Source organism: Rhinolophus ferrumequinum, chromosome 3, assembly GCF_004115265.2.
Source record: "Rhinolophus ferrumequinum isolate MPI-CBG mRhiFer1 chromosome 3, mRhiFer1_v1.p, whole genome shotgun sequence".
NCBI lineage: Eukaryota > Metazoa > Chordata > Mammalia > Chiroptera > Rhinolophidae > Rhinolophus > Rhinolophus ferrumequinum.
Genome location: NC_046286.1, coordinates 92,929,447 through 92,943,541, shown reverse-complemented (window position 1 = coordinate 92,943,541; position 14,095 = coordinate 92,929,447). Strand labels below are relative to the sequence as shown.

General features: G+C 47.4%; 1 protein-coding gene across 2 annotated transcripts in view; it reads left to right on the top strand.

Annotated features, from left to right (window-relative positions):
• The first annotated feature begins 2,273 nt into the window (after window positions 1-2,273).
• Window positions 2,274-14,095, top strand: part of ZC3H12D (zinc finger CCCH-type containing 12D) — a 29,619-nt gene continuing 17,797 nt past the window's right edge. Inside the window, exons 1-2 of one of the 2 annotated variants that reach the window (XM_033093804.1) lie at window positions 2,274-2,529; window positions 10,187-10,562. In XM_033093804.1, coding sequence (XP_032949695.1) covers window positions 10,258-10,562 — 305 coding nt within the window. In that variant the 5' untranslated portion in view covers window positions 2,274-2,529; window positions 10,187-10,257. Of the gene's footprint in view, window positions 2,530-9,979; window positions 10,100-10,186; window positions 10,563-14,095 lie in introns of those variants that run through there. The other variant, XM_033093812.1, reaches the window with a different exon arrangement.

Genomic DNA, 14,095 nt, shown 5'->3' with positions numbered 1-14,095 from the left:
ATTCTGGGGCCTCTGCCAACAACCTTGTCTGATAGTTGAGCAGACTCAAAGGTCTCCTCTGCGAGTCGGGGTGGTGCTGGGCTCTGCGCTGTCTGCCCTGCACAGAGGTGCAATTCACCTGGGGCTGAAAGCAAATCAGAATTCTTAAGTTTCATTGCCCAGGTTCATCTTTTAGTAAGTGCAATCATGGTGGCACTTGGCAGTCGCCTCAGAGAATTCCTTCCTTGATTGCTGGTTAGCCTATGACAAAAAAAAGAAAGAAAGAAAGAAAGAAAGGAAAAGCGACTCAGTGATGTAGTATTTAGAAGAGATTGTCCAAGGCACCCATTGGCATTATGTGTCTCTTAAGTTCAGTTGATTTATTCCTCTGGAAAATCAGAGAACAAGCCTCTTGGAGGACATTAGCGCATTTCCCCATAGAAACGTCTTCCATCAGTTGAGGTGTAATAAGTCAGCTTTTACTGAAGCTTCTGGTAAGAACGGGCCTCTGAAAACTCCTCCTCCGCCCCCTCTCCACATCTTCTATAGGACTGGAGGTGAAGGTAGCCAATAAATCACTCAGTTTTAGATTTCTCCTAACATTTAATACCAGGAAGATACTCATTTCTTGTGAAATTCCTGCATGATTTATTAGGGATTTTTGGAGAGGTCCTGTGCTGGTATAAAGAGTGTATTTTGGAGCCCAGTGGGTGGACCAGGGTGTCACTCCTGACTCGACTGAGTGAACTTGGGCAGGTATCTTTTCTCCATCCAATGAGCTCATCTCAAATATGGGAAAAATAATTCCTGGGCTGTTGTGGAGATTATAATATGTTGGAAAGTACCGAATATACTGGAGGAGCTAAACAAATGGTAGTTGTTATTAGAAAATCTATCGTGCCAGACAAGTCAAAGCTAGAATCAGTGTTCAAATGAACTGACTATTTTAATCTAGGTTTCTAGTAAAATGTTCTTTTGTTCCCCCAATATTTTCTAATTGTACTTTTAATTTTTATTACAATGGTCTCGTATACGTGTTTTAATATTCTAGATGGTCTCAACTCTTCTGTGGGAGACAGATGGAGAATAAATAAAGGAGAGCAGCAAATTCCAGTTCACTTGTGCCATTTGTATTTCCTCAGCACCTGGTCCCAGGTTCTGAACCCGGCTTGACCACCGGGCTGACTGTGTGTCCCTGGACGAGTCACTGGGGAGGAGAGACTGTTGCATGATGTGACTGCTGTCAGACCCTCGGCTAGATCCGGGCCAGAACACAGATTGCTTCCTGTCAATCCCTCAGAGGCTATTTGCTCGACCCCTCACCTCTGCCCCAGGGTGTGGGTTCCTGACAAGGCCATTGCCCGACCCCGGGCAAGCATGTAAGGCATTTCCACTTACCTGGGGCAGGTCATGCCCCACACCCCTATGCATCCTGCCCTGTTCTATAGCATCCTTTAGCGCCTGCCATGCGGTGAGGAGGACATCTACTTCATCTTGCCAACATGCGCCTTGTATGTAAGTTCCCTTAACAAACTCCTAACGCCGTGATGGAGCGGTCAGCCTCTTTGGTCCCTGGGCCCTGGGGAAATTTTCCCAATATTGTCATCTGCTGGGAGGCTGCTGTGTGGTTGGATTGCATTCTTTGTCTTATTCTGACACCTGACGGGCATCCCCCAGTGCAGGAAATACACGCAGAGTCTGGGGTCTGTTGCCCATACCCTCTGAGGCTGGCGGCAAGCCTGGCTGTAGGACGCTGTGGTCAGGTGGGCCTGGGATCAGGCTCCTGGCCACAGAGAGAGAAGCAGTCGCCCACCCCATGCAGGCCTGCAGCGAGGGGAGCCTAGGGTCATGTCCCTAACAGAGGCAAGTGCCCTGGTCCCCCAAGCCAAAGGACTTGGCGACCTGCTTGCGACTCTGTAATAGAAGGGACAGGGTCCTTCTCCGTGTCTGTGCCCCCTGGGCACTCGCATCTATGCAGCGATTTCCAGTCTCTGTCATCTCCCCAACACTCTGCTCCTGCATGCTGCATTGCTGTTTATAAAGTTCTCAGCCCTGACACCCCCACACCCCTCGGGAGCATCTAGGATCAGCTGCTCTTCTCAGAGGGAAGCACGAGTGGGAACTTGGAAGAGAAGCTTTTGCCCTCAGGTTCTTTCATAACTCTTGCTCTCTTTGAGCCCCTCCTGGCTTTCCTGTGCCCTCATCGAGTTCGTTTTGCATGTGGTTGTTAAACTTTGATTCGGTGACTCATGCTGAGGCTCAGGCTTCAAGTCTTCCTCCCTCATTTGATTGCTTTCTTCCTTTCCTTTTTTTTTTAAACCCAAAGCAAAACTACCTTTGCAGTTGAATGTGACGCTAGCGTCCAGGAAGTGGAGCTCTGGCATAAAGTGTCCTCTAAGTGCCGCGTGGCCCTGCCCAGCTTGGCTCCGGTGGCTTCAGTGATAGCTCGCTAGCTGGGAGCAGAGGGGCAGTGTGACAGCTACGATCAGCTGGACACGCTGAGGGGAGCGCCAGGATCCACTGTAAAGCCTGGAGCCACGCGCCCTACTGGTGAGTGCTTGTTCCCCGGCCATTAGTCTGTCACAAAAACACTGTGCAGACTCTCGGGTGAGGGGTGGGAAGAAAGAGACAGAACGTAAGGGGGGGGGATGCAGGTTGGAGAGTAGTTCTTGGATGAGTGTTATCCTGAGCAATCTGATTTCCCACACCTTACGTTATTGTAAGTGCTCAGGTTTTTAAAAAAGTAGGTAAGCATTTTTAATTTCCTTTAGGTGAAATCCTTGCTCATTTTAGCAAAATTATCTTTAATGTCAAGATAGCTTTTGTGGGAGAAAGATTAATCAGAGGCAGCTCCCCAGTTTAAGTAAAAATGCCTGCTGTGGTCTTTGAAAGTATTTTAATTTTATGAAATCAGAAGGAATAGGGCCCTCGGGCACATTTTAAAACTGTTCCCAATGCTCTTGAAAACATCTTCTAGACTAGCTATGGAAGTGTGGGTGTCTAGATCCTGGCAGATCAGGGACATTTGGCAGCAGCCCCAAACTCTGCCTCTTCTAGAGGACGGCTCTGTGGGCTTCGAGACGTCCTCTGAGGACACTGAAATGAAACTTAATCTGATGGCAGTGAAGACGATTTTGACTAATTCTCTGAAACTATTAGAAACCTCAGCCATGCTCCCCAAGATTATAAACTCCTCTCCAAAGCCCAGCGATGCCAGCTCTGGGGTGCCCACATCCGACATGTGCATAGGTTGGGAGTGGAATATAGTAGAGGGTTTTTTTTTTTTTTTTTTTTAAACCTTTGCTTCAGAGTTGCCCTGGGCTCTGGATCAGGGCTGTAAATACTCGTGTGTACACCCAAAGTAACCTATAGCAGCACAGAAGACCCGGAGACAAGTTCAAGGAGAAAACAAAAGGCCAGGCCAGTCCACCCATGTTCATAGCAGCATTATTCATAACAGCCAAAAGGCGGCAGCAGCCCTGTGTCCATCCACGGTGTACAAACCAAATGTGGTCCATACACACGGTGGAATATTATTCAGCCTTAAAATGGAAGGAAATTCTGACACATGCTGCAACATGGGTGAACTTGAAGACATTATGTATGTTGAGTGAAATAGGCCAGTCACAGAAGGACAAATACGGTATGATTCCACTTACATGATGTCCCTAGGGTAGTCAAATTCATATAGAAAGTAGAATGGTGGTTGCTAGGTGATGAGGGAAGGGGGTTGGGGAGTTATTGTTTAACTGGTGAAAATGAGAAGGTTCTGGAGAGGGATGGTGGTGGTGACCTGCACTTCACACATCTCGTGGGCTGAAGTCTGTCTCTCTGTGACTTCCCTATAATGTAACTGATGACTCCATTGAGGGGCTCTAGATCTGAGCAGAACCAGAGAACTTCTGCATGGACTCTGTTTCATGTTGGGGTGACCTCTGTCAACCCTATCTGGTAGATTTCTCTCGAGTTGGCAGAGGCGACCTGGGACAGAATTGGGGGCCTGGGGCAAAGTGTTGAACATATTTACCCTGCTTCGTGGCCTCGAGCAGCCCTGGGTAGCACCCTCTGGCCCGGGAGATGGCAGGAACCACCACCCTTGGGAGCCTAGCCTCTCCCATTTATTAGCTGTGGGGTCCTGGATAAGCCAGCAAAACCTCTGTCAGTTTTCTCTCCTACAACATGAGTACTGAATTAGCCCTTTCTATCTTCCTGGAATGTTGGAATTTCCAAAGACAATACACAGGGAAGCGCCTTGTAACTATAAATTACTGTGCACATGTGAGCTACTGGTTCTCCACATGTCTTACCCTTTCATTTTCTCCCTCTTCAGTTTCTCTTTTATTCTTCTCCTCAGGGGTTCTTCCAGTCAGATGTTACAGACCTTTGGCCTGGGGACCCTCAACCTGGATTGGTTGATTCTAGAAGGAAGAGATCTGATTTGATTCCCATTGTTCCACCAGTGGGGTTTCCCTTTCCTTCCTCCCTCCCTCTTCCTTCCTTCCATGCTGTTTTGTTAGGTCACCTCTCTCTTTGGGTTCAACCTGAACATATCACCTCAGTCGCCTGGACTGCTAACCGTAGGAAAGTGTTGTGATGCTGGCCATTGTTAAGAGCTTGTGAAGAAACGCTGAAGATTTTCAAAATGTTACAAATCATCTGTCCTGTTTGCCACTTCCAGTCAAGATTGAGGAAGAAAAGTGAAGTGAAGTTGTTCATACTTTCAGGTCTTAAAAATAGAAAGGAAAAAGAAGCTGCTGGCAGTGTTGCTGCTCAAAGACCATCACATCTGAAGGGGAGGGTTGTGACCTGAGGGCAGGGGGAGGCTCCTGAGAACTGCCCCCCACCTCAGGTTTCTCCCTTATTTAGAAGAAGTTTTAAAAGGAAATGAAGTTGATTTTAAAGTCTCAAGCCGTCTCAAGTCTCAGAAGCCTCTGAAATAGGTGAATTTATCAGTTAATTAAGGCCCTCAGAAAAGGAGCTCTGCTGGAATTTACAGGTTCTGTGGGCAGCTACAGAGGAAGGGTCTCACATGGCCACTCTCACTCCCCAGCCCAGGTGAAAACCCCCATTTTTTTTTTTTAATTTTGAAAATGTTCATGTTTCTGTCATACCAGAATGCAAAATTACAAAACTAACACGGACTCTCCTTGTAACCATTACTTTGTGACCAAAGAGAAGTCACCTGACCGAGTCATAGTTTGGTTTTTCCACTTCTGCAATAACAAGATGTTGCCTCTGTCCTGAACACAACTCAAAGCAACATGGTCTTTGGCGTGTACTTGTCTTCAGTCTCTGCCATTTACTAACTGTGTAACATTTACGCTGTACCACTCTGAACCTCAGTTTCTTCACCTGTGAAAAGGGAATATCTTCATCTATCCTGTCTACCTACCAGGGACAATGAGAAGTTCAAGTAAGAGTCTCTTCATGAAAGTGACAAGGAAAGGATGAAGAATGACATGAACTTTTATGTTCATGTTGCTTGTTTCTGTCTTTTGTTTTCCTTCTCGCTGATTTTAGTTCCCTCCCTCTTCTCTTTCTCCCATGCCTCCTCTCTCTTCCCTTCTCTCTCTTTCTTCCAAACTAAGTGCTACAGTGCCTGCATTAGCAGGGAGGGGTGGAGGCAGGAGAGTAGCTGGGGCTGTGTGGATGGGAGGGGTTCCTAGAGGGTGTGACAGTGGGGTTAGGCCTGGTGGAGGAGGGCTAGGTGCTCCAGGCAGAAGAAAGAGCCCAAGTGGAGGCCTGAGGGCCTGAGCGACCAGGGGTCTTTCAGGGACAGTGAACAACTCCTGGTGTGAGGCTGGCCTGCCAGACTGGTTGAGTGTCCTCTTCCTTCGTGGAGATTGGACCAAAGCTAGACCTCAGCCCAGAGACAGGACTGGTTACTGGTCAAGGAGCAGAAGGTGAGGCTGGACTAGAGGTACATGACGAACGAGATTAGAAAGTGGGCCAAGCCTGATTGTGAAGGGCCTTGACTCTCATACTGAAGAGTTTCGACATTCACTCTGTACAGGACAGAGGGACACGGAAGAGTAGATGTGAAGTCTTTGATCGGTAGACTAACTTGATAAGAATTGGTGGTGGTGGGCGTGCAGTGAGGAGGCCTTCCCAGGAGCCCCTGGGAGAGATGACAGGGCCCTTCTCAGAATGGGAAAAGACAGCTCTTCCTTGTTGTCTACTTCTGTGCGGGCCTTTCGGGCCTCTCCCTTCCCCTGAAAGAAGATAAGGCATTTCTCACCTGTGTTTTGAAAACACATTTTCTAATCAAAAATATTGTGCATATCATCATGATTTGTGGCTTGTTATTTACAGTTTTTGGTCTCTTTTCCTGAATAGGTTGAGGTCTCAGCATAGTGCCTAGTTGGTGGTCAATGTTTGTTACATGACTGACTGACTGAGTGAATAAACAGACAAACTAGGGCGGTGGTTCTGTGAGTGTAAAGGAGACAATGGTTATGGGAAATGTCCAGAAAGCAGACCTAATGGCCGATTGGATGTAGAAGTGAGGGAAAGAGAAGAGTCAAAGGTGAGTTGGCGATTTCTTCTTTGGGCTCCTAGGGGATGCCATTCAATGGGATTCAGAACCCAAGAAAAACATATTTGAGGATGGAAGATAATTTCAGCTTTGGACATTTATTACAGAAAAATGTATTAAATTCCTCAGATATACTAGGCACTATGCCAGGGCTGGTAATTCTAAGGCAAATAGGTCAGAATGCAGTTCACAGGTTCTTGAGTAATAACTAAATGACAATTCAACGTGTCATAACAGATGTGAACAAACCTGGTACACGAGATGACCAAGCCAGTCATTCTGTCTGTGGAGTTAGGGATGACCGCTTTGAGTGGCATTTGAGCTGAATCTTGAAGTTTGCCAAAGCAAAGAGCACTCCACGTAGAGAGGAAGCATATGCAGAAGCACAGTGATGAGAATGTTCTGGAATGCTTGGGGAGCAGTTACTTCAGAGAAAGAGCTGGGTGGACCAGTGCTGGGGGTGAGGTGGGTTGGGGTCAGCGGGGCATCATGACAGCTTGGTCACCTACTCAGGAATTTAGTATCTTTCTTGTAGTCAACACGGGACCAGAGGATGTTTCTCAACAGGAAGTTCAGATTTGCTCTAGAAATACAATGTTGGCTACAGATGGGTGCTGGGCCAGATGGGACTGAGAAAAGAGACCTCTTTGGAGGCGGTTGCCATGCACTGGAGATGGGATGAAGAAGGCAGGACTTAGGCTTGTGTGGAGCAGGTGGGCAGTAGGAGATGGGGGTGAAAGGGGCCAGACTGAGGGAGGGAAAGACACTGGGCGTCTGTCCTGAGGCCCTGGGTGACATGTTATAGGCCACCTACACGGAACCATCTACGTGGAAATACTTAACTGGAAAGCTCTGGATTTAAGAAAAAACTTTTTAGTTTCGGAAGCCCCTTTCATTCTTAAAAACTATTTAGGAACCCAAAGAGTTTTGGTTTATGTGGCTTATATCTATTGATATGAACCTTATTAGAAACTAAGAAATTAAAAAATACTCATGCTTTTAAATAATAAACCAATTACATGAATGTAAATGACACATCTTTATGAAACATAACTATTTCCTCAAAATCAAAAAATTTGTAAGAAGACTGGCAGTGATTTACATTTTTGCAAATCTCTTTAATATCTGGCTTAATAGAAGACAGCTGGAATCTCGTATCTGTTTCTGCATTCAAACTATTGCAGTGTCATACGATGTGTAGCCTCTGGAATACTTTGTGGTACACTCATGAAAGGATGAGAGTGACAAAAAGCAAACTACACCTCAGCATTATTATGAAAATAGGTTTTACTTTGCAGACTCCATGAAAGGGCCTTGGGTCCCCCCAAGTTACCCTGGACCATACTTTGTGAACCACTGAAGTGGACTCAGGAAATGTCTGGGGAATGACAGTGTTCTGTGTTCCCATACCACTATATTCAAATCGCATGTATGGCACTAATCTCACAGATTTATAACTGTGTGTGCCTGGTACTTAGCAAGGGGTCTGAGCCAGAAGTGCAGTTGTGGGCCATTGATAATACGGGCTGGCAAAGAGGGGTGACGAGGAAAAGAAGAGGAACTGGGCAGGACCTCAACATTGAACAAGTGACCAGAGACTAAGGAAAGAGCTAGAAAGACTGAGGAAGAGACTCAAGCCAAGTTGTACAACCTAAGGGAGAAGAGAGTTTCCAGAAGGAGATTGTCCAAAAATTTTTTTATTTGAAATAACAAGTTAGGGAGTGTTGAATGCAGTGGAGAGGTGTATCAGGCAAGGAATGTGAAATTGCTGTTGGATTTGTCAGTTAGGAGGTTACTGGTGACCTCGGGGGCAGTTTTGGTGTTTTAGCAGTCCGTGGGCCCAGGCAGAGTAGGGGGTGACAAGTGGGGGCTGCAGCAGAGGCCTCTCTGTGCAGGAGATTGGCTGAGACATGCCCTTCATCTGCCAGACCCTGTCATGGTTAGTTCTGTTTGGGTTCCAACACTACGGGGAGAGACCCAGCAAGAGAATGAGAAGCCAAGCTAGAAGAGAGACATGAATGCTTCAGGGGAATTTCAGGAAGAGACTGAGAACTGAAGGTCAAGGCCCTGTAATATTGAGAAGAGGACGGAGAGAAAAGACAGACGTACATGAATGTTTGTTGAGCATGAGTTATAACAGGAAAAAATGGAAGACAATTAAATTTCCATCATTTGTCATATGGTTAAACATCACTCACGCATCCATTCAATAAACATGCACTGAGATTCACCTGTGCTGGGCCCCCTTTTAAAGGCTGGGATGTGTTGCGTAGCAGAACAGATAAACAGGCACGGAAAGATTTCCAAAATGTATTTTTAATAAGAAAAGCAAGTTGCTGAACAATACATACAGTATGACATTACTTATGTAAAAATAACCTCCCTAAAACAATATTTCTGTCTATTAGATATGTAAGTAAATACATAGAACAAGTGCTGGAAGGATGAGAGCAAATACTTAGTAGGAGAGGCAGGTGGGATTTGTGGTATGTATGAAGAGATATTATATCTTTTTATTCTTTATACTTCTGCATGGTTTCAAATTTTCACAGTAAATATATTTTCATGATTATTTCTGTATTTTAAGTGTTTTTGAAATATGTAGGTCTTTGTGAGTAGAAAATAGAGAGGGACCAGTCTGTCCAGAGTGTTCTATTGGTTTAACCATCTTCTTTTTGTAAACATCTGGCTGCAGCCCCCCCACCCCCCCACATCCCCCCAGAGCTGTAGGCCAGGCAGTCAAGCTATGGTGGAAAGAATCACAATGGGTTAGAACCTTCTATTTCAGAGGTTTGGGATGGTCTGAATTAATTCCTAGGGAAAGCTGGGCTAGTACACAGAGCTGAATTTGGGTTGGAGCATTGCATTTCTGAGAATAGAATTTATAGGGCCATTTTCCCCTGTTTAAGCCGAGGAGCTATATTAGTTTACCAGGGCTGCCATAACAAAATACCACAGACTTGGAGACAATAATAATAATAATAATAATAATAATAATAATCATAGTTATTATTATTATTATTGCCTCATAGTTCTGGGGGCTAGAAGTCAGAGAGAAGGGTGTCAACAGGGTTGTTTCTTCTGAGGCCTCTCTCCTTAGCTTGTAGCCCTCTGTCTTCTCTCTGTGTCTTAACCTGGTCTCTCCTCTGTACCCGTCTGTGTCCAAATTTCCTCTTCTTATAAGGACACCAGTCATATTGGAACAGAACCCACCCTAATGACCTCATTTTAACTTAATTACCTCTGTAAAGACCCTGTCTCCAAATACAGTCACAGTTTTGAGGTTCTGGGGGCTAGGGCTTCAAAATAAGAAGTTTGGAGGGGGCACACGTCAGCCCATAACACATAACAGAGCCTCAGAAACATTTTTTTGGCCCGTGTACAAATGTCCCGAGTGCTGGGTGGCCTGCTCAGCTGTCCTTGGTGCCTCTGGCCCGTGAATCCCGCGGGGGCGCGTGTGTGGGACGACGGCCTCTGATAGCGCACTTGTAAAAGCAGTGTGATTGCATCTGGCTCCCCAACCGCACTGAGCAACTGAAAATCCCCGAGGGGACCAGACCTCCACATGATTTCCTGACAGCTAAGGTGGGGAAGGAGCATAGATAATTTGCCTTCAGTAACCTGCTAGCCAGGCTACCCAGAAAACACCTGACGGATGGTTTTTCTCTTTAGCTTATGCCGGTGGGGATCCGCCAAGAGGAAGCCAGGGGCAGGACCCTTGCCAGGGGCCCAGCGGGCACAGCATGGAGCACTCAGCCAAGATGGAGTTTTTCCAGAAGCTAGGCTACGACCGGGAGGACGTAGTCAAGGTGCTGGGCAAGCTGGGCGAGGGCGCCCTGGTCAACGACGTGCTGCAGGAGCTGATCCAGACGGGCAGCCGCCCGGGGGCCCAGCAGGGCCATGCCGCGCCCCTGCTGGTTCCCAGGGGCTCCTGCGGGACCCCGGACTCCGCCCAGCGCGGGCTGAGGGCCGACCCACAAGACGAGTGCGGAGATCCAGCCAGTTCCTTGCGACCCATTGTGATTGACGGCAGCAACGTGGCAATGAGGTAGCTTTCTTCATCCTGCAGCAAAGGGGAGGGAGACCTGTCCCTCTTCTCAGTGGTGTGATGCAAACAGCTTGGCGCTAGTGGGTGGGGCTTGAATCCCTGTTCCATCCCTTAGTAGCTGTGTGGCCAAAAGTGAGTCACTTAACCTCTCTGAACATCGCTTTTCCCATCTGTAATGTTGGTATAAAATCTCAACAGTGCTCGACACACAGCAAAGGTTCCACATGTGGTAGCTCTTATCATATGAACCTGAAGAGCAGCCCTCTTCTGAGGAAGGCCGTGGACCGATGGGGAGGAGCTGCTTCTTATCTGGAGTCTGTCGCTAACCAGCTGTGTGACTCTGAGAAAGCAATAGTAGTTCAAATTTCCTCTTCTGTCACGCAGGCCAGTAGGCAGCTCTTCTGCTTCCCTCAAGGTTGTGAGAATCAGATGGGAAAATGTATTTGAACTTCATGGGAAGCCCTCCGCTGGGGGTTATTGGGTGGAGGGCAGCCTGTGGTGATATGGTTCCCTAGCTAGGTCTGACACGTGAGCTCGTGCCCGCCTACGTAGCGTCTGTGTATTGGCATCTTCGTGTGTTTCGGTGATGAGAAACACCTGCGTGGTTCTCTTTCCTGGGGAGGTTAAGGTCCGCTGTGAGGGAATCTGCAGCCTCCGCCACAGGTCCCGCCAGGCGAGGAGGAGGCTTTTCCCAAGTACATTATCAGTTACCGAGGAGCCACAGGACATCTGTCACTCACAGCTGCAAATACAAGTACTTCCCTTTTCAGATGCTGGGCCCCGTGGGTGAGAATGGAGAAAAGGGGTGTTATCAGCGGCACGGAATGTGCCAATGGGGCATCATCCTTTGGCTGACAGGCCCTGTGGTTTTCCCGGGGGATTTGGGATCACTTAGCGTTTGGCACGGCAGGACCCAAGTTTGGAACGGTTCAAGCCCAAATGGGGCTGCTCCTGCGTGTCCTGCTGGGTGTGTACTGGGAGTGTGCAGCCAAGCTTTAGCCAGCCGGGGCTCTTCTCCAGGGCTGAGGAGCTGCTCCGCTGGGGTCTCCATGACACCCTCACACATGCTCCCAGTCAACCTATGAAATCTTGCTTAATTCAAGGTCTCTGGGGGAAGGTAAGGGATTTTTAAGAAGCTGGTAGGTTCTGAGCATCCTACAAAGAAAGTCTGAGGAGTTGTAAGAGGACGCCTGACCTCTGTCTGTTGGCGACACGGTACTACTCCCTCTGGGCATCAATAGAAAGAGGAAGGTAAGATGATATCGCTTAAATGGATTTTGTGAGCTCTGTGATTCCAGATCAAAGTTACAGAATGGCTATAGGATAAAAAGGCTACTTCAGATGCTGCAGGAAACCTCTACTTCAGGTCCTCTTTGAGGACCTGACAATTTTTAGGAATTGTTATGATAAGGTGGTGGTGGAGGGTTTTTTTTGATGGAAGTCTCTCTTGTTGCTGCTTGGAATTCAAATTTAAACCACGTTCTCTATTTGCCTGAAAAATCACCTCAATTAACCAGAACACATGCATTTGTGTGTGTTCTCGGTGTGTGTACATACGTGTATGGAAAAATAGTTAGGAAAAATAGACAAATTGCACCACCACCACCACCTGACAGGTGGGACTTGATTTGTTCCAAGGCAAGTCTGGGATAGAGGTGGGGTCTGAGGTGCAGCTCCATCCCCTGCTCCTTCTCCTATAAGAGCACCTACTGTGTCCTCCAACCAGCGTTTCAACAGGACTGTGCTCCTTAGGCTCAGGTGGGTCCTCAGTCGTGAAGGATGGAGCCAAGAGTGGGGCTCACCCGTCAGAGAAATGGATGGCTGAAACCCAACATGGTGTCTAGTTATTATCGGTTGATCTCAAAACTCAGTTAACCTCAGAAACATGGTTTCTGAAGACTCTCCTTTGCTGAGGTTTGATAGTATCGCAGACTTGGCCATTCTCTGTATTTGAAGATGATACCGCTTCATGGTCCTGAAGGAGCGGGGAGGAGAGGAACAGATGGATGGGGACACATGTCCTTGCTGTCTTGAGCTGATGGAAAGTGTGTCTTCTGTTGGCAGCAGCATCCTGGTGGGTGCCTGTTGTTGACTTGCCAACTGTGGCTCTGTCCTCTGGAGCCTCAGGCAGCTTTTGCCTGTGCTCCCAGAGAACAACAGCCTGACTTTTCAGTGAGTTTGTTTTCTCATTGTCTTTGGGAAACTGTGTTGCAGTGGTTCCTTAAAGACCAAAATCTGCAGTAGTTTCCTATTGCTGTGTTAACAACTGACCACAGACATGATGACTTGAAACAACACATACTCGTATTTAACGTCTTATATAGTTCTGGCGGTCAGAAGTCCAGCATGTGTGTCCTTGGGCTAAAATGAAGATCTGTGTTCTCTCTGGAAGCTGTAGGCAATAGTATGTTTTCATGCCTTTTCCAGCTTTTAGAGAGGCTGCCTGCATTCCTTGGCTCGTGGCCCTTTTTATCTTCAAAGTCAGCAATGGCCTGAAATGATGTACAAAGTGTGGAAATGTGTGCACGTATATGTATTTCTCCAGGAGAAGATCCACAGCTTTCAATAACTACTTCAAGGGTCTGTGATTCCCCAAATGTAAAGAACCACTGATGTAGAATGAGAAATTATAGATAATGTCTGAGGGTCTGAGGCATGTGTCCTCCCCTGGCACAGAGAATGTTACAGCGGGGCATCTGTCCCTCTCGGTTAAGAAAGCAGGAAGCACAGGAAAAAACTAGATGGGCTTGGCCAAGGTCGATACTGGCTCCATCAGACCCTGGCCTCCCTCCCTGTGCTCCAACCATGTTACCCTATGTAGAATTTTCCATGGGTCTCTCTCCCCAGTGCTTCAGAATGTATAGCCCAGGGCTGTTAGTAGTGGCTGAGCCCAGTAGGCTGCAGTGTCTGCTCTCTGGACCATGGCAGTGTGGGTCACTGGCCGAGTGCTTTTGACAAGAAGTGGGAATGTATTTGTTCGGAGCACACAAGGTTTGGCCTGTTTTATGAAACACATTTTGTTCTCAAGTCATTTAAATAGAACCATACCACCAAACTGAAAAACCTTTCATCTCCTCATTGTGAAAACAAAAGGAGTCCATTTGGCTCCTACAAGCAGGACTGATGGCTTCGTTTATCATTTCACAAGTGGTGGGTGTCATGCGGGGTCTCTGGTCCCACTCCCCACATAAGAACGCAGGATATGGTGAGGCCAAAAAGAAACACCCACGGAGCCATAGATAGGGGAGTCACACCACTATAGTCTCGCTGGCGGCTGGGTTGGAGACACAGGAAGCAGGAGCCACACAATCCACAACCTGCCGTCCACTTCTCTCTGCCAACCAACCCCACTTGCTAGCTGCAATCCTCCGTGCTAACTGCAATCCGCACTTGCTAGCTCAGCCACCATCTTCTTGCTAGCCCCCATTTGCTGCTAGCGTAGCCACGGCAGTTACATTAGTGGCCAATGGCTCACTGGTTATAGCTGACGGCCAACTAGCCACAGCTGATGGCCATTTACTACCCGAGTGAGG